This window comes from Rhinolophus sinicus, chromosome 7 (assembly GCF_057876585.1).
Source record: "Rhinolophus sinicus isolate RSI-liver-muscle chromosome 7, RSI-T2T, whole genome shotgun sequence".
In the NCBI taxonomy this organism is placed as follows: Eukaryota; Metazoa; Chordata; class Mammalia; order Chiroptera; family Rhinolophidae; genus Rhinolophus; species Rhinolophus sinicus.
This window is the reverse complement of record NC_142507.1, coordinates 6,477,072-6,502,491: the sequence shown is the minus strand read 5'-3', so window position 1 is coordinate 6,502,491 and position 25,420 is coordinate 6,477,072. Positions and strand designations below refer to the sequence as shown.

Sequence of the window (25,420 nt, the reverse complement as noted above, 5' to 3'; positions counted from 1 at the left end):
TCACTGGTTTTCTCCCTCCCTCTTACCTGTTAGTTTTCATTGGTTGGTGCAAGTTCATTAGAATTCTACTCGAGGGGAGGCAGCTTGTACATGGCGATAAGAGGGCCGAGCTCCGGAGTCCAGCTTTGGCATGTGAAACCGTTCATCTCGGTTTCTCAAGGTCTGTGGACCTCCAGGTTTCCGACCGTGACAGAGAGTGACACTGTTAATGTGCCACAGCCCTAATAGCAGTGACAACCGGGGCTCAAACCGACTGATTATGTGCTGTGGCCCTTGACCTGGAATTCTTGCTTTTGTTCATACCCCTGCATACATCCTTTAGTGATCTTTTAAAACTATGAATTTCATGTCACTGCTCTGTTTAAAGCTTCGACTGGCTTGCTCATACTTAGAATCCATCCAGATGCGGCCTCACCCTGGCTGCACAGCCTGACCCTGGCTCCCCCACCAACCTGTCTCCTCACCCCACTCTGATTTCTTGCTGTTCGGGCAATGGACCCTCATCTCAGAGATGGGGCACTGCTCCTTCCTTATCCTGGCACCCCGTCTCTGCTTGGCTTTCTCCCTCATTTCATTCAGTTCGTTTCAAATGTCAACTGCTCAGGGAGACCGCCCGTGAGCATGCTGACAATACAGTACCGCATCCCCGTCAGTGTCCAATCCCTCGGCCTGGGACGTTTTCTCCAGGACTTCTTCAGAGCACGTCCAACATTTAAAATTCTTACACATGTGCTTATTGCCTATCGCCCCTCTGAGAATGTCAACCCCGTGAGAGCAGGGTTTTGTTTTATTCATGAAAGCATCTCTGAGTACAGAAGATGCCTCCAGGGGCTCAGTAAATAATTTCTGAGGGAATGATTTTAAGTTAATTCCTATCGCAGTCTTAACAGGTAGACATTACTGAATGCTCATTTCACAGGCTGATCAAATTAAATCTCCGAGAAGTTAAACAAACTTGTCCCCGAACCCACAATCACTAAGTACTGAGACAGGGAACTGGGGTGAGGGAGCAGGACGCGCCGGTGTCAGCTTCAACTGATAACTTAGTGCTTCAGGTATGATTCCCGAAGCCACTCGGATACACTAAATACACAAGTAGCGAGCCTGATTAGAGAACCAGTTGCGTGGGAGAGAGAAGAAAAACGTTACTACAGTTCTGATTTCCCCACGGGGAGACGCTTATAGCTGATGGCTAGGTTCGAGGCTGAAGTGGAAACATTATCACGCAGCTAAACACGCCCCAGTTGTCCTGAACCATGAGCCCCGAGGCCACAGGGGCCTGGGGATAGACGCCCGTCTCTGGCAGGGTACGAGAGCAGGGACTGCAGGGACTCTGGGACATCACGCTGCTGGGCCCACAGGCCTGCGTCTCTGAAGGGATGCGGGGGTCCTGAGGTAGCACTAGAATGCACAAGCCAGTCACACCCCGATTCAAAGTAGGACACTACCGACTGCCAGTGTGCTGTGTGCCAAGTACCCTTCCAAGCAAGAAACACGACAAAGGGAAACTACAAAGAAAAACAACGGGGGGACAGTATTCCATCTGGCCCATGTGAAGACAGCCACCAGCTCCTCCTCCAAGGATGGGCTTGTGGCCCAGCGCAGGGAGTGGGGTGGGCCGACGGCCTCCAGCTGCCAGCGCCTGCAGGGCCAGCCTCAGCTGCACAGCTGCCTGCCTGACGCACGCCCTCCCCAGAGCCCGCTTCCCGGGACCTGAGGTGCAGGTCAAGGCCTGAGCCCCATGCGGGACAACCCAGCAGACAGCACTGGCAGCGGGTGCCCCCTGGGCTGGCCAGGCCCTCAGGGCTCCTGAGTGCTACTCCACCTGCCATTCCTGCTTCTCTGCACTCGTACAGGTGTGGCTCCCTGATGAGCACCTTGCACTGCAAACCCCTGCTGACCCGTCTGCCGTGTGGGGACGAGTCCTTCGGCGAACGAAGCATCTGTGCTGGGAACTGAGAAGACTGGTTCTCCAGGGAAGAACACAGCAGCCAGTCCCTGATCTCATGGGGTTATCACCCAGTGGACAGCCGACGGTAAATAAAAGAATTAAAATATTTACATTGTACTAAGTGCCATCAGGGTCGGTGGGAAAAAATAAACCCTTCATAACACTGAAATTCTGTCAGTCAGGATACTTGTACATGTAAAGGGCTGTTTTCATATTAAAATTATGGCACTAGGGGCGCCTACTCAGAATTCGTTCTGCTATCAACGTAACACTGTAACCAAATTGTTGGTGTAACAAAATGTGAACTATATTTAATCCTTTCAAATCTGAGACCACCATTCAGTTCCTTACTAATGTCCTTGTCACGCTAGGTGCTGGCAAAGTGAAGACGGCTTAGACTTTCGGTATAAAGACGACACAGGTCCACTCTGGGAGGCAATGACTGTCTGTACCTGTCCACCTCCCACTGCGCTTACGGCAGCAGCTGTTTCCTGCAGCCAACGGCCTCCTCTCCTACTTCAGGTTCATGTGGTACACGTGCGAGGATGTCACCCCCATTGGAGGTAACAGGGAGCACTTTTCCATCCTGGTTCTGAACTGTGCACATAATCCCAGGGAGACCAACGACAGTGAGCTGGGACTTCGCTGAACTACTAAGCAAGAAGCTGACACGCCAGTGGGATCAGGGAGCTTGTAGGACGTAAGGGTTCTGTTTCTGACGGCCATCACTCTGCCTCCTGGCTTCAGGGAAAGCTTACAATTACAACTGGGCCTTCAGGTCCTAAGGTTTAAAACAACAGGGGCTTAGCATTGTCATATTATGATGTTATAACACCATCTCTGAAAATAAAGAAATGCACACTCCTCCCAGAGTCTCTGAAATCTTTTACTTTTAGAGTCTACGCTTTTTCCAGCAAGGAGCAAAACAAAGGCCATTCTTAGCAGTCATCTGACAAAACCATCCATTATTCTTGAAATGAAAGATTGAAGGCAATAATTAAACAAACGAAACAACACACACACATTACCCTTTACAGAATATACTAAGAATCAGGTGGACTCCAGTGAAGAAAATTTAGTCATGCCGGGCAAGCAAGGGGAGCGAGAGGCCGCGAAGGGCAGGCCCTCATCCACGACACTTAACCGGTACGCGCAGGATGACTAATGCAGAGGATCTAAACCTCAGGCCGTTTTCCTCAGTGGAAGCCATGTCTGTCACTAAACGGCGTTCACCTCTGATACCTCCAGTCCCGATTTCAGCGGCTGCACGCTGTGGACCTCTGTGCCACACTTCGGACACGTGAAGTACACGTCAAATAAGTAGCTGCTCTTAACACAGTAGTAGCAGAAGATGTGCTCACAGCCTATGGTGTGCGGCATGGTGGGCCACTCCCCGCACAGAGCACACTGCCGGCCGCTGGTGGCAGATGCGCTGTCGCCGTCAGGGGCCCCGGTGAGAGGGATGCTCCAGGAAGACAACCTGGCCTTCAGCTTCTGGATGTTGATGAGAGGTAAGAGGAAAATGAGGAACTCGGCAAAACCGTGCCAGAGGAGCTCCCTGTTCATGTACTCGAAGCCCACCTCACGCACGCTCTGGGGCTTGCAAAAGACGGAACGCATGCCCAGGAGACGTTCGGTCAAAGTGGCAAACTTGCCCCTTTGGAGGAAAAACAAGAAATTCACCAGCTCACCTAACTTCCAAAGCCCAACCATCAAAGTCACACACTGTTTGGCTTTCCCGAATGACGCTAAGTGACGGTTTCGAAATAGATCGTAGCATCGTTCTTCTAACCACTTCCCACCAATGGTACAGACAGCAAACCAGAGCTTCTGGTTTTTACTTGGCGGCTGGTATCTCAGGGTCGGGGAGAAATCGTTTTTGTACTGAATGTTTAAAACGGACTGTCCCACGGTGGCATTTTTAGAGTAAAGGGTGAATCTCCACAAGAAAAGCCACAAGAACGCTTTCAGCTCTGGCTCGAAGGAGGCTAAGAGCCCCGGCTTAAAGCCGTGGAAGCACTGAGTAAACTGGGACCAAACCAGCTGCTCCAGGGCCTTGTTCAGTTCGAGCGCGTCCAGCTGACTTATTCTCAGCACCCTGTGTGTACTCTCCGGAGCCTCTTCTCTGGAAGCCATGCCTTCTCCAAAGGTCTCTGGGAAAAAGCACAATTCGGAAACGTCATCACATGGCAGCAATACTGTATCATCTCAATTTACACTTGGAAAACGGTGAGCAAAAGGGACACAGGACACACAGACGGGCCTTCCGGTAGTGTCGAAACCACACCGCCAACAGTCGTTTCTTACTTGCAGCTTCTTTCTCTTTCTCCTCTCTTCTCCTTCCCTCCTTTCTTTTCTTTCTTTCCTTTTTTTTTTTGGGGGGGGGACCCTCCTCATCAAAAGAACAACAGGTCCAGCAAGGTGCATCCCACTGCCACAAATGCAGCTGTCTGTAACGCTCCACGGTTCATTTAGCGGGAGATAAGAAAATCCTGAAGCTACATAGCCATGGTGAGGCGGAACAGTAACATGACCGATGGAGAAACACGGGAACTTCACAAATACAATAAACTACATGGAACACTGCGATGGATGCTAAGTCAACACCTCAGTTTAACCTCCAGCACGGGTACTGACTCCAAAGGTATATTTTTGAACAAGTCACTAAATCTCCTACGTATTTGTAAAGGAAGGCAGGAAAAAAAAAAAAAAAAAAGAACAGTAAGTGTTTATTATTCTACTACACAACTGCAGAAAATAAATACTAGCACAAAGCAACATGGATGCAGAAATGTCATTATTAAGGTCCTAAAAACGTACACCTCGTACACTTTCTACAAAAACTATGATGTAAAATATATCTTCTAAGATCATTTCACAAACACACTAAGGAAACAAGTCGGTGCTAAAGGGACAAAAATCTTTTAAAGGGAAATAGAAAAAGCTGATGAATGGTTAGCTAGGTACAACTGACTGATTCAAAACACATTTATTAACTGCCTGGTACATGTGATGAAATTCAGTGGCCACTGCTGTCAAGGAGGGTCCAGACCAGTCAGACGTTTCCCATTTCATTAATGAACGGGCAAATCCAAGCTGTGATAGGAAATCTGTTTACACTGATTTCTAAAATGCGCCCTCAACACAGAGCTTGATCATGTCTAGGCCTCGTTGAGGCCCAATGTACAGACAGAAAGAAACCCCAATTACAGGGAGGCAGGGGTGCCCCCTAAGTTCACGGCCACCACTGGCCCTGTGACCTTGGACAAGTCATTTCACCTAATCCCTGCCTTGGTTTCTTCTCTCATAAAGTTAGGGCTGAAGACAAAATTCTATTACTTTATGATTTTTACTAAAAAGATGTAATTTGTTAGACGTCAAAGGGACTGAAAAGTGCATCCTAAAATAAAGTGGTACTTCTTAAAATCGGAATACCTTTGAGAAAGAGTGTTTCAGGAGGGAAGATTTTCAATTACCCATGGATCGTAGATGACCGAGTGGCAGAAGACTAGATGGCTAACAAGTTCAAGTACAAGACACCAAAGTGACGACCGTGACATATAGTAGGTTGTATTTCAGGGCTATTCTCCCAAACCAGACACTGAACAGGAATGCTTCTCACCCACGGATGCCAGTCGCCCTCTGGGGTGATCTTACCTTTGCCCCCTTCCTGTGGCTTCCTCAGGACTCCACAGCCTACAGCACTGGTGATTCTGGCTGCTCGTTCTGCGAAATCCTTGCCTCATATTAGCCAGGAGCTGCAGGAAAAGAAAGGGGCTTAGGACAGAGTTCTCTTTCCTCGCTCTACAAACCGAATGAATCCCCAAGGTCTGTTCTTTGTCCAAAATATTTTTCGAAGCCATCCATTACTCTGTCCCCTCCCCGGCAAGCCTTTCCCCAAATTCCACTGCTCTCCCCTCTCCCCTGGATCACGTCTCACCGGTCTAATCCCACCTTTTGACTCCTCCAGCACAGTAATCCTTCGAAAACACAAACTACCTCAAGTCTACCCCCAGCTTGCTTCCCTCTCTCATGCTTTGACCGCTAGTCATAAGGCGCCCGCTTCTCGCTTAGCAGTGGACATTTCCCTGTCTGTTCCCTCCGCCTGGAACGCGCATGTTCCCATTTGTTAACTGAAACATGATACTAAGTTTTTAAGTACTGACTTAGACATCACTTCCTCCTGATTCCCTAAATTTGGGTTAGCTGCCTCTGCTGTTCCCTTAGCACCCCATGCTCCCTCATTCTAAGCCTTTATGTACTGTACACACACTAGTTTGGTATTTTATGTACTGCACATGAACTGCTTTTTAATTGTCTATTTTTCTCGCTTTTCTGCAGTTTACAAATTGGCTCTAATTAACTTACATCATTTATGTAATTAAGGGGGGAAAAAAACCCTAACACATTATTTTTAAAAAACCTCGTAAGTGAACCGAAGGATACAAAACTATTTCCCCAGACTTAACCAAATCACCTCTTTACCTCAGGTGACCCCTGGGATAAAGCACAAACGTCTGACCTAACTGAGCCCAAGTCCGCCTCCAGCTCTGCAACCACCTAACCCACTCTTCCCCAGGGGAGCTTCTGATTCCACACCACCCTTCAGTCCTGCCTGTGTCTTTTCTCAGGTACATAAAACACTCATCTTCCCTACCAACCACTCCCGCTGCCCTCAACTGCCTGCCCTTCAACACTCTCCACGAAAACCTTGTAATTGTCCCCCACTCGCACGAGTACCATCGTTAACTCAGCAGCAACTGTGTCCCACCCACTTGAGCCCTCCACCATCTGTGCATCTTCTCCTAATGTGACTATAAACTAGTTACGGGGAGAGCCTTATCTTACACTTAACTTCTCAAAGCACCTGCCCCCTACAAAGTGACTCTGATACCTACTTCAGTTTTTTTCATGCAAAATTCTACTCATTCATATGTGGGAATGTGGTACTTGTAATGCTTCTGTTGTAACAGTGTCCACACGTCGTTGCCAGATTTGATGTTCTGTGGTCAGCAAGACACGGGAAGCTCTCTTTTTGCTGAACTACTCGTGGAAAGCTCCGACCATGCTGGACGTCAATATAAGCCCACATGACCAGCTCTGTCCCTCAGCCTCTCCTCCATATGGACCCACCTGAACTGCTATTTCATTCAGCTGAGAAGCAGATGGAATATACGACCTGCAGCAGAGCCACTTGTGCCCATTTATGTCTCTTGAAATACTAGGGTCACAGTTTCCGATTGTGGCTGATGAATAATTATTGTCTTACAGGATTTACCATAAAGATGGGCTCATAGCAGCTGCTCAATAAATGTCTGTTGAACCTGTGTGCAAAGGAGTGAGTACTTCAGCAGCTGCTCAGTATACTGACTGAATATTGGGAGAGCATCTTAGATGAACTGGAGGGTGAGGGGCATAGCTATCTTTTTTCCTCACACTCCTTACTTACATTTAGTGAGAAGCTGGTCAGAGGGAGTGGTTTCTCAGAGGAATCATTTATTTCAAATCCATTGTTTCTGGATGAATCATACTTAAGAACACTTAGTAGAGATAGGAATTTTTGATAGCTGCCAGAAAAGGAGACTTAACACACTCTCTAACCAAGCCAATATTTAACAATCTTTATTATCAGAAATTTTCTTATCCCTTCTGTTACAGTTTAACATTTTTTTCTTCCCTCTTTTTCTCCCCAGGCCTGGCCTCAGGGCAGATTAAGAACAGCTGGGCCCGATCTCCTCCCTACAGGAGACTCTTTACTAGACCAAAGGCTATTATTAAACTGTTCTTAGCCTTTCCTCTTCCAGATGAATAATTTGTTGCTCTATTTTTTTGTTTTAGGTCTTATTTCCCAACATTTTCGTCATTCTTGTGAGTTCTTTTTGTTGTAAACACAGAACAGACACTGTCCATTATACACTGTAGTTCGTTCAAGTGGAATAGACCATGCTTTACATTTCTATTTAGGTAACTGTGATTATGTGGGAAAAGCAGATTTAAACCCCGTCGGACCTGGGCTCAAAAAGTTGGAAATAACAGCTACCTCACAAAGTTGCTGAGATTAAAGCAGATAATTTTATGACAGCGGTTTGGAAACTGGAAAGCACTATTATTATTATTATTATTGTATTATTATTTCTGCTTGGGCTAGGGATGGGCACAAGAAGACTTCAAGTTGATTTTTGGCAAATCTCATTTCAAAAGACTGAAATCTTTGTTACGCGTCCGAGTGCTTCCATCAACCTGTGGCAAAAGCACTGTTTTCCCCAGGAAGTACTGGCTACATATGAAAATATAATGGTAGCAGTTAAACAGTGACCATGATGCCATCAGTGTGTGCATGTGTGGACGCCAGACGGCAAGAGGCGGAGGCACAGTTCTGGGGAAACACCTCCCGCTCGTCACCTGTAGGTTACCTGGAGGAGAAGACGGAGGGGGGATTCTGAGAGAAGGGGCTGGGGACCAGCATGACCTGTCCCCTTGGTTATTTAACCCCCACCAACACGGTTGCGCTTGCTACCTGGAAGGAGAGACTCCCCAGGGAAGGGACGCTGATGACATCTGACTCTGGGGGCTTCGCTGAAGCGGGTGTGGTACAGACAGTCCAGGACAGGCTCCAGCCTTGGTCCATCCCCACACACCACGTTCAGTTCCTCCTCCTCTCCCCTCTGATTCTAGAAGACTGGCTTTAGAGAAGGGTAGTGCCCAGGAGTAGAAGGAACTGAGGAAATCGAAATAACTACAAGTGCGATTCATCTGATGATGGAACCTCTTCCCTTCACTGCTGTGCAATGTCTGCCCCTAAGGTGTAGAGCACAGAAAAGTGCCATAAACGCCCTGAAATCACATCCAGTTATTCTCAATATAATGTAAGCAGCTTGTGTTTTAGTGAATTCTAGCTGACAAATGGCCACTCAATTTCACCAATATTTACGGAGTGGCTACCAAATGCCAGGCATTCTCCTAGGTACCAGGCATTTTTGAGGGAATAGAATGCTATTGTTATCAGAACTGGTCATTGATCTCTGAGCAAAGAATGGATCACGAAATGTGAAAACACCATCAAGGGCCACCAAACTTCCGAGGCAGAAAAGAGAAAAACGGTATTTAAGGCAAGGGAACAGGCTGTGCCAGCCCCAGAAACGTGAGGACCGTGAAGCCTGGCCACGGTCTATCTGGGAGGTCCGGGGTGGATTCCAACGTGAGCTACATCCTTGGTGATTGCACTTGTTATGTGGGAACAGAGAAACAAGTCATCGGCTGTGATCAGAACGACTTGGCAGGAGGGACTGGCTGAAGACGCCACCTCTGTAAAAGACCCTCTTTTAAGGAAATTGCACTGATTGTGTAGGTGTGAATAAAAGAGACATAACAGGATGTAAACCTTAGAGGATTCATCTGATGGCACAGTTCAGTACGATGGTGTCTCAAGGAGACCACCAGCTCCAGGGCTCCTGCAAAAATTCAAGGGCCTGAACTAAGTAAGGTGCTTACCACTTTCTGAAAAAGTCAAAGGAACTTAACCTGCTTCATGAAGAACCAAGAAAATAAAAAAGATGATGATAGTGTTCTCACACTGTTGAATCAAAAAGCTCCAACTCGATTCTTCGTAAACCACACGGATTGTCATCCAAGCCCAACTGGATTGGCCAGTCTAGTTCTACTTTCCTTTCAAGAATTTAAGTAAGCTTTAACAGTCCCCATATTATTGGTTCCTATACGTTTCATCTAGTTACGCAAAAGTAATCTCAAACTTGAATTAAAAAAAAAAAAGGCAAGCTTATCTTTATTTTAAAAGTTGTGATTGTTTTGAATTGAAACACCATCAGATTTAATTCAAACTGACTTTTCTAGAATGCCCAAAACAGGTAATGCTTTGTCCTATTCTGCCATGAAACCTCATTCTTTTGATACACAAGCCTATCACCCTCTCCCTCCCCAAACTTTACTTATTTAAGATTCTAAAAGGCTAACACAGGGGAAAACACTTATGACCCAGAAAAGGGACTTTTATTAATTAACTAAATAATTAACTAAAAGTAATTGGCACTGTATCACATCAGGAGAGGCTATGTGAAAATGATGCTTAGGCAAAATCAAGACCAGATAAAAAGTATAGCACCTACTAGGGTTAGTGTGATTAACTTGTCACATAAATACGTTTAAGACAAAATGATCTAGAAACTATCAAGAAGGTCTCCTGCTGACATCTGATCACTAGACTTACCACATCGCTTTTCTTTCACAGGAAAAACCCCAAACAAACCTGAAATGTGCTTACTAAGAGCAGGGACATGTCACCTCATCCCTTAAATAACGCAGGCTTTCCTTCTGTGCTTTTCTTTCCCCCAAATAAAACACAAGTCACCTACATCACATTCTGAAACCAAAACGAAGGGCTGCATCTCACGGAAGATGGGAGAATTTTTCAGGATGTAGTCCAGAGCTTTCATTGAGTGCCGTGCAAATTATGAATGGATATATTTTATTTAAAAACATGTTATTGACAGAAACCTATCAATAATAATGTGGGTATTGTCGAGGGCCTGTCAATATTAATGTAATTATGACTAAGGGGACGAGCATGGATTTTTAGCTACAATCCCGAGTAACATCTCCTCCACCGCTGCTATCAATACACACGTTATTATTGACCTGTTCCGAGACGCTCAGTGCTAGATGTATTACCATTAGGCATATTTGTCAAAGCATGCTGCCTCCAGAAAGTCTACATTTAGAATTACAGCCCTGTAAACTTTGTCAGCAGAAACATGTGCCTCCCAGGTTATCCCGAAGGCATGGAACCCACCTATGCAGCCCCTGCCAGGCTGGCCTTTCCCAGATGCACAGCAATCAACTAATTTTTAGTCTGAGGACGTTGCTGCCACACTATCCTAAGGTTGCTAGTCATCAAAGTGGATGGGACCGTATGTTCACTGTTTCCTTGCAGGTTTAAAAAAAAAAAAAAAATTAAGCTACCATTTCACATTATGAGGTTATGTGAATAAAGTTCTTAAACTGGAGATCTTCAGCTTTGAACCGACTCCCGACTATGTCCTCCGTGTAGTCAGATAGATTTACTGTCCATTGTATTGAAATCAATACTCATAAACGGGACATGCATCAAAGAGGGATTTAACAGGACACTGATTCCCAGAACACATTTCAAACATGAGCAAAAGAGAAAAAAGCGATGGCTGAGACCCATTAGAACACTGCGACCTCTGGCACTGTGAACAGGCCGAGAAATCAACAGCGGTGAGTTCAAATCCCACTTCTGCCACAGACTTGCTAAGTGACTCGTCACTACTGTTTTGTGGCTCACTTGCATCAAATACAAAGTTTCACTAGTTTATAGTGAAACTTTATAGTGTCCGATGTTAGAAATCCCAGTTGTGCTCATCTGGATATAAAGACACGCGGAATTTTAAAAATTACAGACACCAGACTTCTAGATCACTCTTAACTGAAATGCAGTCCTCATCAAAATGCAAACAGGATTTTTCTTTTTGGGGGTGACAGAGGGTACACCACACAATGTTTCTAAAATGTATCTGAAGAATACACTTCAAAACAAAATGTATATTTTGCAAAAAGATGAACAGGATAAGTAACTTGCCCTAGCGGGGGGGGGGGGGGGGGGGGGGGACTTTTTTTTTTCTTCTTTTTTTTGGAGAGAAGTGGGAATTCCGCTCAAATGCTTCAATCTTCAAGAAGTTAATTAGTCTGACACGCAATTGAGTACTGTCCCTATTTCATTTATGGTATATGCATTCAGGTACCTAAAACTAACACAACATAGTTTTGTAGACCTTAACACAGAATTTCCAATACCTTGACCTACCTTCATAAATACATTTTTAAGAGAGAAGCATGGCACTCATAATCTTTTCTTTCAGAAAGTTGATACTTCTGAGTATTTAACAGAGAAAGCCCACTCTGAAAATAAAGAACAGATGTCCGAATGAACGTGGGGGAAGAAGAGTTAAACTGATTCAGATCTAGCCCACAATCCCCAACAGGCTGTGTGACTCTGGACGAGTCATTTTACCACACTATACTTTTCAGGAGTTCAAAAAATAAAATAAAATAAAAAAAACAGCTGTAAAAATTCTATCGATCTAGAATCCTTACAGGAATTGTTTTAGGAAACCTTGGAAAAGGAAGAAAAAGAACAAACAAGCCACATGAAACACTGAAGCAACTAGATCTTTAAGGAGTCTATAAATTTAAAAAAAGGGCTTTAAGATCTAATTGCCTAAGAAGAAACCTCTAAATGACTTGAAAATTATTGGAACACACATTTCATTCCACATTTTATGGCACTCGAGGGAATGTGGAAATATCCACAAAGGAACAGAGGTGCTAGCAATGGAAGAGGAGGAAATACCATCTGATATATAACATGTATATTGTCTTTACATTCTGTATCTCATTTAATTCTCAGAACACGGTGATTATTATCATGTCCATTTTAAGAAGACAAAAATTAAGGCTCGACAAGATTAACTCAGCTGTTTAAGGTCAAGCTGGCAATTAGTAACTTTCTGGTAAACGCTACAGAAACTGTGGAACACACAAGTACGGCTATTTGGTAAGCTTGGATCAAATTCAATGCCACAGCGGTCAAAGCACAATTTTTTCCCTCAAGACCAGACTGCTCGTCGCTCTCAGGACTGTAGATGGGGAAAAAAATGAAAGGAATGTGGTCAAGTTGCCCAAGTTGCTGGGATGAGTGTCATTCCCTCTCTTTGCCTCTACATGTGGTCAGAGGACCATTTGGAGAGACTGACTATTAAATCTGCACAAAGACAGTGGGCAAAACAATGAGGTATGAACATCCATTCAACTATTATGAACACCTACTATACGCAAAATAGGGGCAATACCAACTCATCCGTTTAACACTGGAAATGACTGGCTATGCACAACCAAATCAAACAGAATTACTCCAGAGCCAATGGGGGTGAAATTTTATCTCAACTTAGTGACAGACAGATAAGATGGGGGTGCTCTGATAAAAAATATGCATATAAATAAAAAGCAGTACAGAAAAGGGCATTTTGGTTATCTAGGTGGGCAAGGTCGGGAAGAAACCTACAGTGCAAAGGACAGAGGGTGCCCCACCCCCTCTTCTCTGCATCCACGCCAAGGTGTCAAACTCACAGCGCGGCATTTGCAGCACTGGGGCTGGATTACAGACTGGGGGCCAGAGGAAGAGTTCAGGGCTGTTCTCCTGACGTATATTCCACATTCTGAAGGAACCAAAGAGGAATATGGGATGTTTAGAAAGTGCTGTCATTTCATAGGAGAGAGAGAAAGGGAACATTCAATTTCCTTATAGGTTGCCCAACCCAGATAATCAAAGGAAGGGAAAAAAGGAGCGAGTGAGTCAGAGCAGAACTTCTGTCCAAAAACAAAGGTTGTGCATTTGGCATAAATGGTCCCTGTACTATAGGCCCTGAACACAGCAGAGTACAAGAAGGAAAGAAATGAAAATTACTGGATGCCGTGAGGAAAATGGGGGTGAGGGGGGTGCAGTACCCAGAACGTGATTAGCAATGCGATGCTGGGCTAAAGTGCTAACATCTTTAAGGATCAGGTACCAAATACATCAAACGGGAAATACTTTCCCCCCCTCCCTATTGCAAAGATGATTACAAGCTTCAATATAAGTAAACATTTTATGGCTAAAATACAAGGGGAGGGGGAAGAAAGACAAGGACTTATGATTCTGCTCATAAAGAAAAAAATCAAATTTGAAATCTGTATCTATTAAACAAATGAAATTGAATATAGACATGCTTATGGCTCTTAGTAATGAATTAACCGTGAGCATATATCATTCATTATTAAAAAACTCATAAATGCATGGTGAATACAAATTCTGCTTCTTATCTTAAGAAACAGAGTTTTAATGCTAGAAGGAAACACAGATCATCTAGTCTAAGATACGAATTTAATTTTCTTAACAGGAACCCTGGTTTTCAATTAGAACGTATAACGTAGCTGCTCTTCTGCTTTGTCTCTCCCCGGAGTTCTTCTAGGGAACAGTTTTAAAACCACAAGCTGAGTGCAACCCTTAATTTCTGAAAATAAAGAGAGTAAGGCCAAGAGGTGCAACTGAAGTAAAACCAGTCAGGTCTGCAACTCAATTTTCTTGACTTAGTGTGGCATTCTCTCTATTATGTTCTATTACCTGTATTCACTCACCCCCCCCCCCTTTTTTTAAAGAAAAAAATATGTGTGGTTCTCTTTTTGACTTTGCAAATAATTCCATCCCTCTCTTGTCTTTCAAATCTCCTGCTGGGTCAAGATCATTCAACGCTCATCTTTCTGGATACAAGTAACTGATAATACAGGTGAGATGAGAGAGAATATAAAGTGAAAAAGAAAAAATGGAAAAGTCAGCCCTCCCAAGTTTATTCTGCAGGTTTAACTAAAGGTAACATTAGGGGAAGGTGTTTAGACTACAAACTGGTGTGGCTGGAGCCTCAGTCTCCCTGCAATGGCTGGAAACTGAGAAGGTAAAACATTTTCAAGGAGCATCACACAACACCCCATGTTAGATGTGAACGTTCCACAACTTGGTCTCCTCATTCTGTGAAAAGCCCTTTCATCCACAAAATGTGTTTTTGGAAAATGGAACCTCCAAAAATAAACAAACAATAACTTTTAACGGTAGGCCCCGGAAGGAAAAAAAAAAAAAAAGCTGATTCTCAAACATTCTTATATTTATCAAAACTAATGTTAAATGTTAACAACCTCCTTGCAAGCAATGTTATAAGCAAAATCCTCCGTGCGTCTTCCTCCGCAACGAAATGAAAACTGCTTTTCAGCTCCTAGGCTTTCAAAAATGTTGGGAACTTAAGGATACTCACTTTCTTTTTTTTGGGGGGAGGGGGGTACCAAATATAACACTTTACATGAACCATCTGCTAATTGAGTCAAGTTTGGAACCTGCATGAAATTAAGAGGGAATCTCACCACCGCCAAGTGCGAGGAAAAGATTTAAAGTCTGTCTCTAGAAAGCCACTCCGGGGAAGGCAAAGAGCTCAGGTCCCTGCGGGCGGTCTTTTCTTCTTTTCAATGCTGCGATCCTAACGGCATTTCTAGCAATTTAGGTTTCCTTCTTGGCCTCTCCCCCAATCACACTCTGAGCTGCCCCTTCCCGGAAGACGGGCAGCCAGACACGGGGACACTCCAGCGAAGGGCGACAACTGACAAGGTCGTGCAGCTCCACGCCCTCCCAGCTGAAAGCAAGAGCTCGGGTTCGCACCGCGGCTCCTCGGCCGACACTGACCTTGGGAGTCCGCGAAACGCCCCCGCTGCACGTAACTTTTCCTGAAACCTTCCCTACGAAGCGTGGCTTTTCCTGGGCTACTCGGGCTTCCGGCACTCACGGGCTTCCGGAGCGACGCAGGACCCGGAAGTGTCTGGGGAAAAAAGGGGGAAATTAAACCCACGAGCACTGCGATTTGGAGCGAGGCGGAAGGCCCAGGGAGGCCCAGCCACAGCGAACGCCGACGAGCCGAAGAGCCGAAGAGCCGAAGAGCCGAAGAGCCGAAGGGCCGAAGGGCCGAAGGAGGCACCGCGCACGGTGATTGGCCAGCTGGCCGTTCGGAGGAAAACCGCGTTTGATTGGCAGGAGAGTCGCGAACCAGTCAGCCCCGGGTCTGGGACCGCGCGTGAAGCGGCCCCGGGGTCAAGGGGCGGTGGGGAAGCCTCGGCTCGCCGGGGCAGGGCTTTCCCTGCCTTCACACGCCGCGCCGGGCCGCCGGGCAAGCGCCGCTGCGTGGCAGCGGGGCGCCTCTGCATCCCGGGGCTCCACGCTCGCCTGGGGTGGAGGGCCCGTTTCGGGATCCCTGGTGGGCGGGACCCTCCGGTGGGCGGGGCCTGTGGGCGGGGCCCGTGTGGCTGCGCGTGGCTGCGGAGATTGCGGAGCTTGTTGACCTCCGCAGGCTCGGGGACGCAGTTGGCCGGGACCCTGCGGGACGCGCTCGCACCATCCAGGCAGTGGGCCTCGGGCAGCGGGGTGTGTCTGACTCACATCCGAGCTCTTAGAAAAGGACAGCTGGGTCGGCCACCCCTAGGAAACTGAGGCAGGCGTTCTAGGGCTGGGGCCCGGGGGAAGGTCCTTCTGGAGCGTTCAGCAGGCAGTGTGTCTGCAGCCGGCGCTTGGATCGCCTTTGCCTTCCCATTCTGTAGTGTGGATGGCAATGTCTGCCTGGCCGGTTTGTTGTAAGATGGGAATGAAGTCAGGTAGGTAAAGCTGCCCGCACGTAGTAGGTCTTCAGATCGTTTTAGCTGTTGGCTCACCCCCACTCTCGTCTCACTGAGACCCACGACGGCTGTATTGTGAGGATAAGCAGTGTTACAAGAAAGCCTTTTGTTTTTAAAAATTGTGGAACAGTTGTTAGACTATGAAACATGGGCAAGATAGACATTAACAAACTAATACTGTTCAAATTTTGTTTTACATTAAAAATATACAACTTAATATCACTTACACCTGGAATTTTGTTTTCCTCAAGTTAAAGAGATCTTGGACAAAACAGGCCTAAAGGAGGAAGAGGATGATATGGTTCCTTGAACCAGTGAAAGAAAGGCCTTGGCACCACCTGAACCAACAGGACAAATGCGATCGCATAGGAGCTACAAGCTTTGTAAGATCCAGTGTGAAAAGAATAAACGTTTATACTGGTGACGCATTGAATTGAGAATGTTTTGGAGAATTTAAAATCACGTGTGGCTCGCATTATAGTTCTGTTGGGCAGGGCTGTCCCAGAGGGTAAGAATCTCAGCCTCTAGACTGTCTAGGTTACCTTCTAGGTACAGTCATGTTCCACTTAACGACGGGAAACATTCTGAGAAACGCGTCGTTAGGTGATTTCATCATCGTGGGAACATCACAGAGCACCTACACAGACCTACGTGATTCAGCCTATTGCACACGTAGGTTGTGTGTTACAGTCTATTGCCCCTGGGCCACAAGCCTGCACAGCACGTTACTCTACAAAACAACACGAGATGACATCAAGTACAAGAGAAAACGACACAATCAGACACAGTGAACATAAGTGTGAGGCTGCTGCCAGTGTAACGTGGCAGGCTGTCTTATAGCAGATTTTTTTATAAGTAGAAAGAGTGCATTCTAATGATAAAAGAATATAGGAAATACATAAACCAGTACTATGGTCGTTTGCTATTATCAAGTATTATGTACTGGACATAATTGTAGGGGCTAACTTTTACACGACAGTGCAGTAGGTTTGTTTACACAAAACGCGGGTAATATGTTGCACTATGACCTCAGACCTCACGGCAGCTGTGACTGTCATGAGGCCATAGGAGTTTTTAGGTCCATTACAATCTTATGGGACAGTGTCTGATGTGCAATCTGTCGTTGACTATAATTGCTTACCTTCTAGGGTCTTTCACATAGCAATTGTGAAGGAAGGTGGCCATGTTGCACAGCTTAGATAGGCCCTCAGGTGTACGGTGCTTCATGTAATTTTTATGAAAGGGGGAAAAAAAGGACCGAAAGAAGAAAAAAAAAAGACTGATATTTTCAGAAAGCAAGTTCTAGTGTATGGGGCCTTATTCATGTCACAGGAGCATCACAATATCTGTTGATACTAATAAAGATACCAAGCTATCAAGAAATCTGAATTATGTTTAATGAATCTGATGCAGAATACCATGAAACGTGTAGAACATTTAAGACTTCTGTTGAAGAATGTTTAAGTTCTGGCTTGTATCATTTAATCTCTAAATACACCTTTTTAGATTTCCAGTGAACCAGTAAGCCGAGGTTTCAGAGGAGCTTTGTTTCCAGTTTTTCATACTTGCTTTATTTTTATTTTTCATTCCTTTATTTAACAAAAGCCTGCGAGGGGCCAGGCAGTGTTGATATAAAGGTGAACAGCACATACGTGGCCTTTACTCTCTCGGTGCTAATGAGTATCAATTTGGATACAGTGAAAAAGTAGATAATGACCAAGCAATAGTGTATTTTGCTTTTGAGCAACTGCTGTGCCTCTGTAAATTCAACAAGTTACCTGTTTTAAACCTAAAACAGGTTTATATTTTAAACCTAAAACAGTTTATATTTCCTGCGGACATGTTACGAAAGAGTCTTACTAGGATTTGGCTGTGGGCTTGAAAATATTAGTAAAAAAAAAAATCAAAGTATACTTCATTCATGCATTCATTATGAGACCCTAAAGACCAAAAAATTTAAATTAGAATGTTTCTTTACCTTTAAATAGAAAAAAGATGAAACATTATAATAGCATCTTATTTATAATACCCCCTTTCAGCCCTTCAGTGACTTTTAGGTCCTCAGCAACTTAATAATAGATATGTAAAGGAGACATTGATTTATGCCGCTAACATAGTTTAAAATTGCTGACTTAAAAAGTTAAATTTATTTTAGCATATTACATAGTTCTTAAATCAATATATTTGAGTCTTTTAGGAAAACATTGAACAGACCTTACATTAGTTTACTATTGCTGATATAGCAAATTGCCATAAAGTTACCTTCTCAAAACACCACCAATGGATTATCTTACAATGCTGTAGTCAGAAGTGCACGTCAGGTGTCACTGGGCTAAAATCAAATTGTCTTCAGGTCTGTGCTCTTTCTACAGGGTCCAGGGAAGAATCTCTTTTTCTGCTCATTCAGGTTGTAGCTAGAATTCAGTTCCTTGCTGTAGCAGTATTGACGTCCCTGGGTCCTTGCCAGCTGTCAGCTGAGGGATGTCCCAGCTTCTAGAAGCCATCCACATTCCTTGGCTTGTGGCCCTTTTTCTCAATATTCAAAGCCAGCAGTGGTGAGTTGAGACTCTCTCATCCTTCTGATTTCTCTTACCTGTCCTGTTGTTTCTTTACCTCTTCAAGTGCCATCTTCTAAGAATCTGAATAAGCGGAGCCGACCTAAGTAATCCAGGATAACCTCTAGCTCTCAAGGTCCATAACCTTAATCACATCTACTAAATCCCTTTTGCGTGGATGAGGTATCCTGTTCACAGGTTCCTGGGATTAGGACGTGGGTCTTTTCAGGGATCTGCCTGCCACAGATCACAACTGGGGCCACGCGGTAGGTGTATCCAGCCTTTATCACCAGTATTCTCGGTACTTTAGATAGAATAATGTTGACAATAACATATATATTTTAGTGGATGTGTAGTGTGTTCCAAGTGCTATTATAAATCCGTTGTCTGCATTTACTCATTTAGTCCTTGCAAATGCCCTAGGAGACAAGCACTTATTACCCCCCTTAGAGGCAGGGAAACATGCTGAGTGGGGAAGTAGCTGGCCCAACTTCTCATAGCCACTGAGTGGAGGAATCAGGATTCAAACCTACACAGTCTGGTTGCAGAGTCCGTGTGTGCTCTGAACCATGACATGGTAAAACTTTCTGAATGTGTGGATTTATTTACTCAACATGCTTTGGTGACACAGTGACTCTGAGCGCAGGATCTAGCATCACAGTATCTGGATTTAAAGTCTATCTTTACCAGTTCCGGGCTGACCTTGGACAAGTGACCTTACCTCTCTGAGTCTAAATTAGCAATGGACTGAATGAAAAATAACACTTGGGGATTAAACAAGCCACTATATGTCAAGTACTTAGAACAGTGTCTGCACATAGTAAACTACTGCTAGCGATACGTATTGGTGACAATTCGACTTTTAAAAGCAGTAGTTTATTGTTAAAAATAAATCTTTCCTTTAGGTAAATCCAGTCTCCTTATGAAATAAAAACTAATTTTTTGCCTTTGAATACACTACAATGCTGTCTCCTTTCTCAGCCTCTGATTTCTCCCCACTCCTCCATCTTTCTAGCAGTGCTACTTTCTAGTGTTATCTGCCCGTGCACTTAAAACACATTGTCCAGACTCTGGTTGCCCCAGGTTACTGTCTGAGTTCCTTGGAAGGGCATAAGGATGCAAAGCCCCCCACCCCCCCACTATTCCTCTGCCTAATACACAACCATCATTGTTAACTTCTCTTTCTTCTCTTCTGGTATTACTATTCCTTGAGAGAGGCCCATGTGTGGCTGAGAGGAGAGGTCCAGGGCATATCCTGGGTCCCTGGCTCTAATACCCTCATACAACTCCACACCTCTTCTTCTGTTCTAAGAATCGTTGCTGAACCCTCATTATCTCTGCACCCTCATGATCTTCCTGCGGTACAGAAGTCCTCGTGGTACTGTTACTGTCCTTCAAACCCTTCAATGCCACCCCCACCCCCCCAGTTCCTGCAGATAATTATTCCTTTTTATACGCCTCGTAGCTCCTTACCTGCTTCTACTGGAGCATTAAAGCTATCACGGTTGTTTTATTTAAGCATTTGTCTTTCCTTCTAAATCATGAACTCGTTAATAGGGAATGCAAGGTGGTTTTGCTTGGAAGAATTAGTGATATCATTTTGTCATTATCTGTTTACATGTCGGTCTCTTGTCACTCAACTGTGAATTCTATTAAGGGGAGGCTCCTCATTTTATTCATTTCTCCTTTCCTCTGTGCCCAAGGCAGGTTCTTAGTAGTCATTGTTGAATGAATGAATGAATGAATGAATGAATGAATGAATGAATGAATGAATGAATAGGGAAAAATAACCCAGAATACATACAATTGAAAAAATTCTGCTTAAGTCTAAAGAAGTATCTAAAGTAACTGAATGGGACTGTGTAAGGTTATGACTTTAGAAGACGCCTAACTGGTGGTTAGAAGCATGGTTTCTGGAGCCAGAGCAGTTGGCTTTGAATTCTGCTCTGCCACTTACCACCTGTGTCTCCTGGGCCAGCTAATGGACCCTGTGTGTGTTCTTTGTCCTTAAAACAGGAGTGGTAACAGGAACTGTGTCTTAGGGCTAATAGATCCAAATGAGTTCACGTTTATGAAGTGTCTACAGTGGTTTCTACCTCATGGTCACTATTCTGTGTTTCTTAAGTAAAAACACCATGGTTTATGTTCTCTTGCTTTTGGTGACAGCTAATGTAACCTTATAACACAGTGAAAAGAAATTGCCCCGTGTTTTGTGATTATGATAATGTTTAATTAGAGATTTTTAACTTTCAATTATTTTTTAATATCTTACCTTATACAATAGAATGACTATAAATATTCATTAAACATTTAGCGAGTACTTGTGTAGGGTCCCTTTCATTAGTAACCTAACCTATTTTCTCTTTACATTATTTTCCTGTGATCTGCTATAATGTAACAAGTTACCACACATTTACAGTGAAAACAACAGAAATGTATTATCTTACAGCTCTGTGTGTCCGAAGCCTAACACTGATCTCACTAGGCTAAGATCATGTGGTCGGCAGGACTGCATTCCTTTCTGGAAACTAGGGTAGAATCTGTTTTCTTGTCCCTTCCAGCCTCTAGGAGGCATCCGCATTCCTCGGCTCATGGCCTCCTTCCTCCATCTTCAAAACCAGCTATCTTGTGTCTCTCTAACAATTTTGCAGTTATGTCTCTTTCTCTGATGACAGACGAGGAAGGCTCTCAACTGTTAAGGATTCCTGTGATAGATTAGGTCCCCCTGGATAATTGAGGTCCATCTCCCATCTCAAGATCCTTAACTTAATTCCATCTGCAAAGTCCATTTTGCCATGTAATTTATTGACAGGCTTTAGGGGTGCGTCTTTGGGGGACCATTATTCTGCCTCCCACACTTGTGTACCGTACATGGATCACTGCTGAAAGGGACATAGGTGGTACTTTCTGAAAATGGAGGCGATATTACCGAAACTGTGAATAGTTATGTCAGTGTCACTTACCATCTATTCCTCGAGTGGTTGGTGAGAGCCAGATGTGCTTAGCAGAGTGCTGAGTGGCCTTGTTTTCAAGGACTGTGATTCTGGTCAGAGGGGAGGGTATCTGCTATAGGCTGAGCACGCCACAGGGAATTTCAGATAGTAGTACATTATTCCCATTTAATGTCTCCAATAACTTTAGGGGTGGTAGGCAGCCTAAAGATGTCCATTTGTGTTCCCTACCATGTAGCCTTCAGGCCCTTGTATAACTTTGTCCCTTTGAATGTGGGCTGGATCTAGACTCTCCCAGGGAATAGAGTAGGACAGGAGTGATAGGTTATCACTTCTGGGGCCAACTTCCAGAAGACCGTGCCTTCCCTCTTGCTCACACTATGCCTGCTTCCCTTTTACGAGCTTGTTTTGATGAAGCCAGTGCCAGTGGGGTATATTGCCCCGTAGAGAGGCCACTTATGGCAAGGAACTGAGGGTGGCTGCCAGCCAGCAGCCCGAAAGGAATGAAGGACCTCAGTCTCACAGCTTGTGAGGAACGGAGTCCTGCCAACAACCAGAGCATGAACTTGGGGGTGACTTTTCTCTAAGGGGCCCTTGAGATGATGGCTGCCCCAGTGGCCACCCTGACTGAAGCCTTGTGAGAAATCCTAAGCCAGAGAACTTATGGGATGATAAATGTTTTTTCAAGCCACGCAGTTTTGGAGTATTTTGTTATTGAGCAATAGATAATTAATACTAAGGTACTAATACTATTTTAGTATAGAGATAAGGAAATGAGCCTTGAAATGTCAGGCAACTTTGTAGATCTCCTAGCTCGTAGCAAAAGCTCTTTCCACTACAAATCATGATGATGATGATAATAAAAGTAGAATATTGGTAACAGCTTACGTTTATTGAATGCTCACTAGATATGAGGCACATACCAGATCATTATATATATATATATATATATATATATATATATATATATATATATATATATATATATAATTTTAGATTATTATGAGATAGGAATGCACACAAAACACTTGGTGTGGTTAAATTTCTTAACATTCAAAGATGTGTTCAGTTTATAGTTAGTTTCAGTAAAACTACATGAATATCTAAATTTGCAGGCCTTTTCATTTCCTTCTAAAAACAATGCTATTTGTGGTCACATTCAAAGCCCACTAAGTATTTCACTAAAAATAGAGCACATAGAAATAAAGAAAAAAATCATTATGATTGTGTTTTCAGTTACCTGGGAGTGGACCTTCAAAACAGTCCCATGGAAAGAAGTCATATGAAGCAGGGCTTAAAATAGTATCCTCTCTTTTTTCTCAAACCAGCATTCAAATTCACTAGATGGAAATTTAATTTTGCAAGATGTCTGAACTGCTCAAATTTGTTTATGGTGTGAGCTTTCAATTTAGACAATTTATCATTACTTGGAGAGGAACTTTTTCTCTTAAGCCAGATTGAGTTTCCTTTCCAGGGAACAGATGAATCCAGGAAAAACGTTTCCACAGCTCAGACCTCGCCAAAAGCAGTGGCCATAGAGGAATGGAGAGCTCACTGCCTAATGACAAAAGGAAAATATGTAACCTCTTTTCCCGTAGTCTCTCTCCATCCTCAACATGCCTCAAAACTCTCCAGTCCATAGGGTACCTTTTGATTCTTACTTTTAGGGACTAACTTCTGTTTCACAGCAGCGTTAGGCAGGCGATTGCACATTTGAAATATATACAGAGGCATCACTTTGTCTCTGATAGTTGTGTGACTTTTGGAAAGTCTCTTAACTGTCATGAGCCTCAGTTTCTTAATCTGTCACCTTTTGGCCATGTCCTCTAAGAACCCTTTTGTATTAATGCATTAGGATCCTGAAGGCTGCTTTTGTATGCCTGGAGTTAACCCAATTCCACGCTTAAATTTATGGGCCTCTATGCTGTCTGCATGTATTTTTGAAGCCTTCTTTCCTAGGTCTGCAGGTTTTCTGCAATAATATAATTGCATCCATAAGAGAGGCTAAGTCCTAAATTCTTAGCCTACCCCCAATCTGGCTCCTCGTGTTATTTTGATCTCATAATTTAGGAGAGGGTAGATACTCCCTGCACCGTGCAGGCAGACAGATTCTGAATCAGCCCTCGAGGAATAAGCTGGAAGTCATTTCTTTATAAAATAGCTCCTTTTTCTGAATGTATTCAAGTATTTGTACTCTACGGTATATCTTACTGCTGTAACAGAGGAAGTCAGTGAGGAAAAGAGAAAAAATACATGGCAATAATTTAACCTGACATCATTGACCTGAGAACCTCGGAATCCCTTGCTTAGCTTCATCCCCAGCCCACAACTCCACCCTGGAGGACTCCAGTGACTCTCAGAGGGAGGAACTTTCTTCAAAAAGATGCCTTTGAAACCATGACAAGGTATTCTGAATGAGAGCTATCTGGATGCTTATTGCATCAGGGGCACAGGACTGGTCCACAGTCAATATTCTTGCATCCCTCAGAATGTGGGGTGTAGAGTGAAGATTTATATAAGTACACTGTTTGCACATGATTTCTACACAGTCTGGAAAGCATCCAGAAGTCCCGATTCTTCTCGAGTTTCTGAATTCGTGTATTGTCCCTCCGGTGACTCATTGTAGAAGGATCTGGAAACTAAACATTGCTCCTGGTTACCTCTGGGTCGCAGCCATCCCCTGACAGTTGGAGTAAGGTGAAGCTGTGGAGTTAGAAGAATGGGGCTGGACGTCAGAGACCTGGTTGCTTGTGTCCACCACGCCCATGGAAATACGTGCTCATGGGCAAATGATGGGACTCCCGAAGCCCTCAGTCCCTCGTGGGAGACGAAGCATATGGCAGATAAATTGTGAGAAGTTTTCTGGTTCTAAAGTTACACAATTTTAAGAGTAAGTTGCCACATGACTGTAGACACTTTGGATTAGACTCAGACACCAAAATGAAGGGATGTCAGAAGGTAACGCAGCTGCTTCACTAGGTTTGACCTTATCCAGACTTGGAGGAGCACAGGTTGAATCCACTGTGATTCCAAAACGTCTGAGAAGAAAAGTAACCCTGAGAATACAACACGTTTGCGATTGCTCTACGATCTCTAAGTGCTTTGTTTTATACTATTCAACTTGCAGAGATTTAATAACTTCAAAGTGTTCTTTTTAGCCATTATGACAGACAGACGGTATAAAATGGATGATTTCTGTATTTGCTCCTTCCAAATGCTATCAGTTAAAAGTTATGCTTGTTAGAAAACCCTACTGAGCCGTGGCCATCAATGAAACGAGATTTTTACAGCCTACGTGACACTAGGCTAGTCACTTTGGAAGGATATAAACACTTATGAGAATGTGCTTACCGTGTAGTAGCTTGTATGCTACCAGAGTAGAAAAGCCATGAAGAAATAATATGAACAGGAGTGAAAGAACCAAAATGCCCAGGCCATTTCGCCGGAGACTGGAATTATCCTAAAAGGGAAATTGTATGCGTTGGTTTTCTAAAACAATTATTTTGTGAGTGCTTTGTTGAATTAAAGATTATTCTACTCAGAAGCAGGTTGAAATCTTTCTTTTCCCAGTGTGCAAAGCTCTCTTTAAAGATAAACGTTGTAGTGGTATTTTTAATTATTGAGGCTGGGCACTTCCTTCCTTCGTACATTCACATACTTCCAAAGGGATTTGGAACATGGGA

The 25,420-nt window shown here is 44.1% G+C and overlaps 1 protein-coding gene and 1 long non-coding RNA gene across 5 annotated transcripts; one reads left to right on the top strand and one right to left on the bottom strand.

Annotated features, from left to right (window-relative positions):
* Positions 1–2,818: 2,818 nt before the first annotated feature.
* Positions 2,819–15,820, bottom strand: PEX2 (peroxisomal biogenesis factor 2). Of its 4 annotated transcripts, XM_019725699.3 has the most exons (4): positions 15,252–15,499; positions 11,793–11,887; positions 5,609–5,709; positions 2,819–4,104 (listed from the first exon to the last, which is right to left on the bottom strand). In XM_019725699.3, exon 4 carries the CDS (start codon positions 4,085–4,087, stop codon positions 3,170–3,172), a length of 918 nt encoding a protein of 305 aa, XP_019581258.3. In that variant the 5' UTR covers positions 4,088–4,104; positions 5,609–5,709; positions 11,793–11,887; positions 15,252–15,499; the 3' UTR covers positions 2,819–3,169. The 4 variants fall into 4 exon arrangements, with proteins under 4 accessions (XP_019581258.3, XP_019581249.3, XP_074174508.2 ...); XM_019725690.3 differs by lacking the exon at positions 11,793–11,887 and having other exon boundaries at positions 15,252–15,820; XM_074318407.2 differs by lacking the exon at positions 11,793–11,887 and having other exon boundaries at positions 2,819–4,624.
* A 142-nt stretch (positions 15,821–15,962) lies between these two features.
* On the top strand, positions 15,963–25,148 carry LOC141568444 (uncharacterized). Its single transcript, XR_016021684.1, has 3 exons — positions 15,963–16,210; positions 16,483–19,052; positions 24,060–25,148. It is a non-coding gene; the product is annotated as an uncharacterized LOC141568444 (long non-coding RNA).
* The last annotated feature ends 272 nt before the right edge of the window (positions 25,149–25,420 follow it).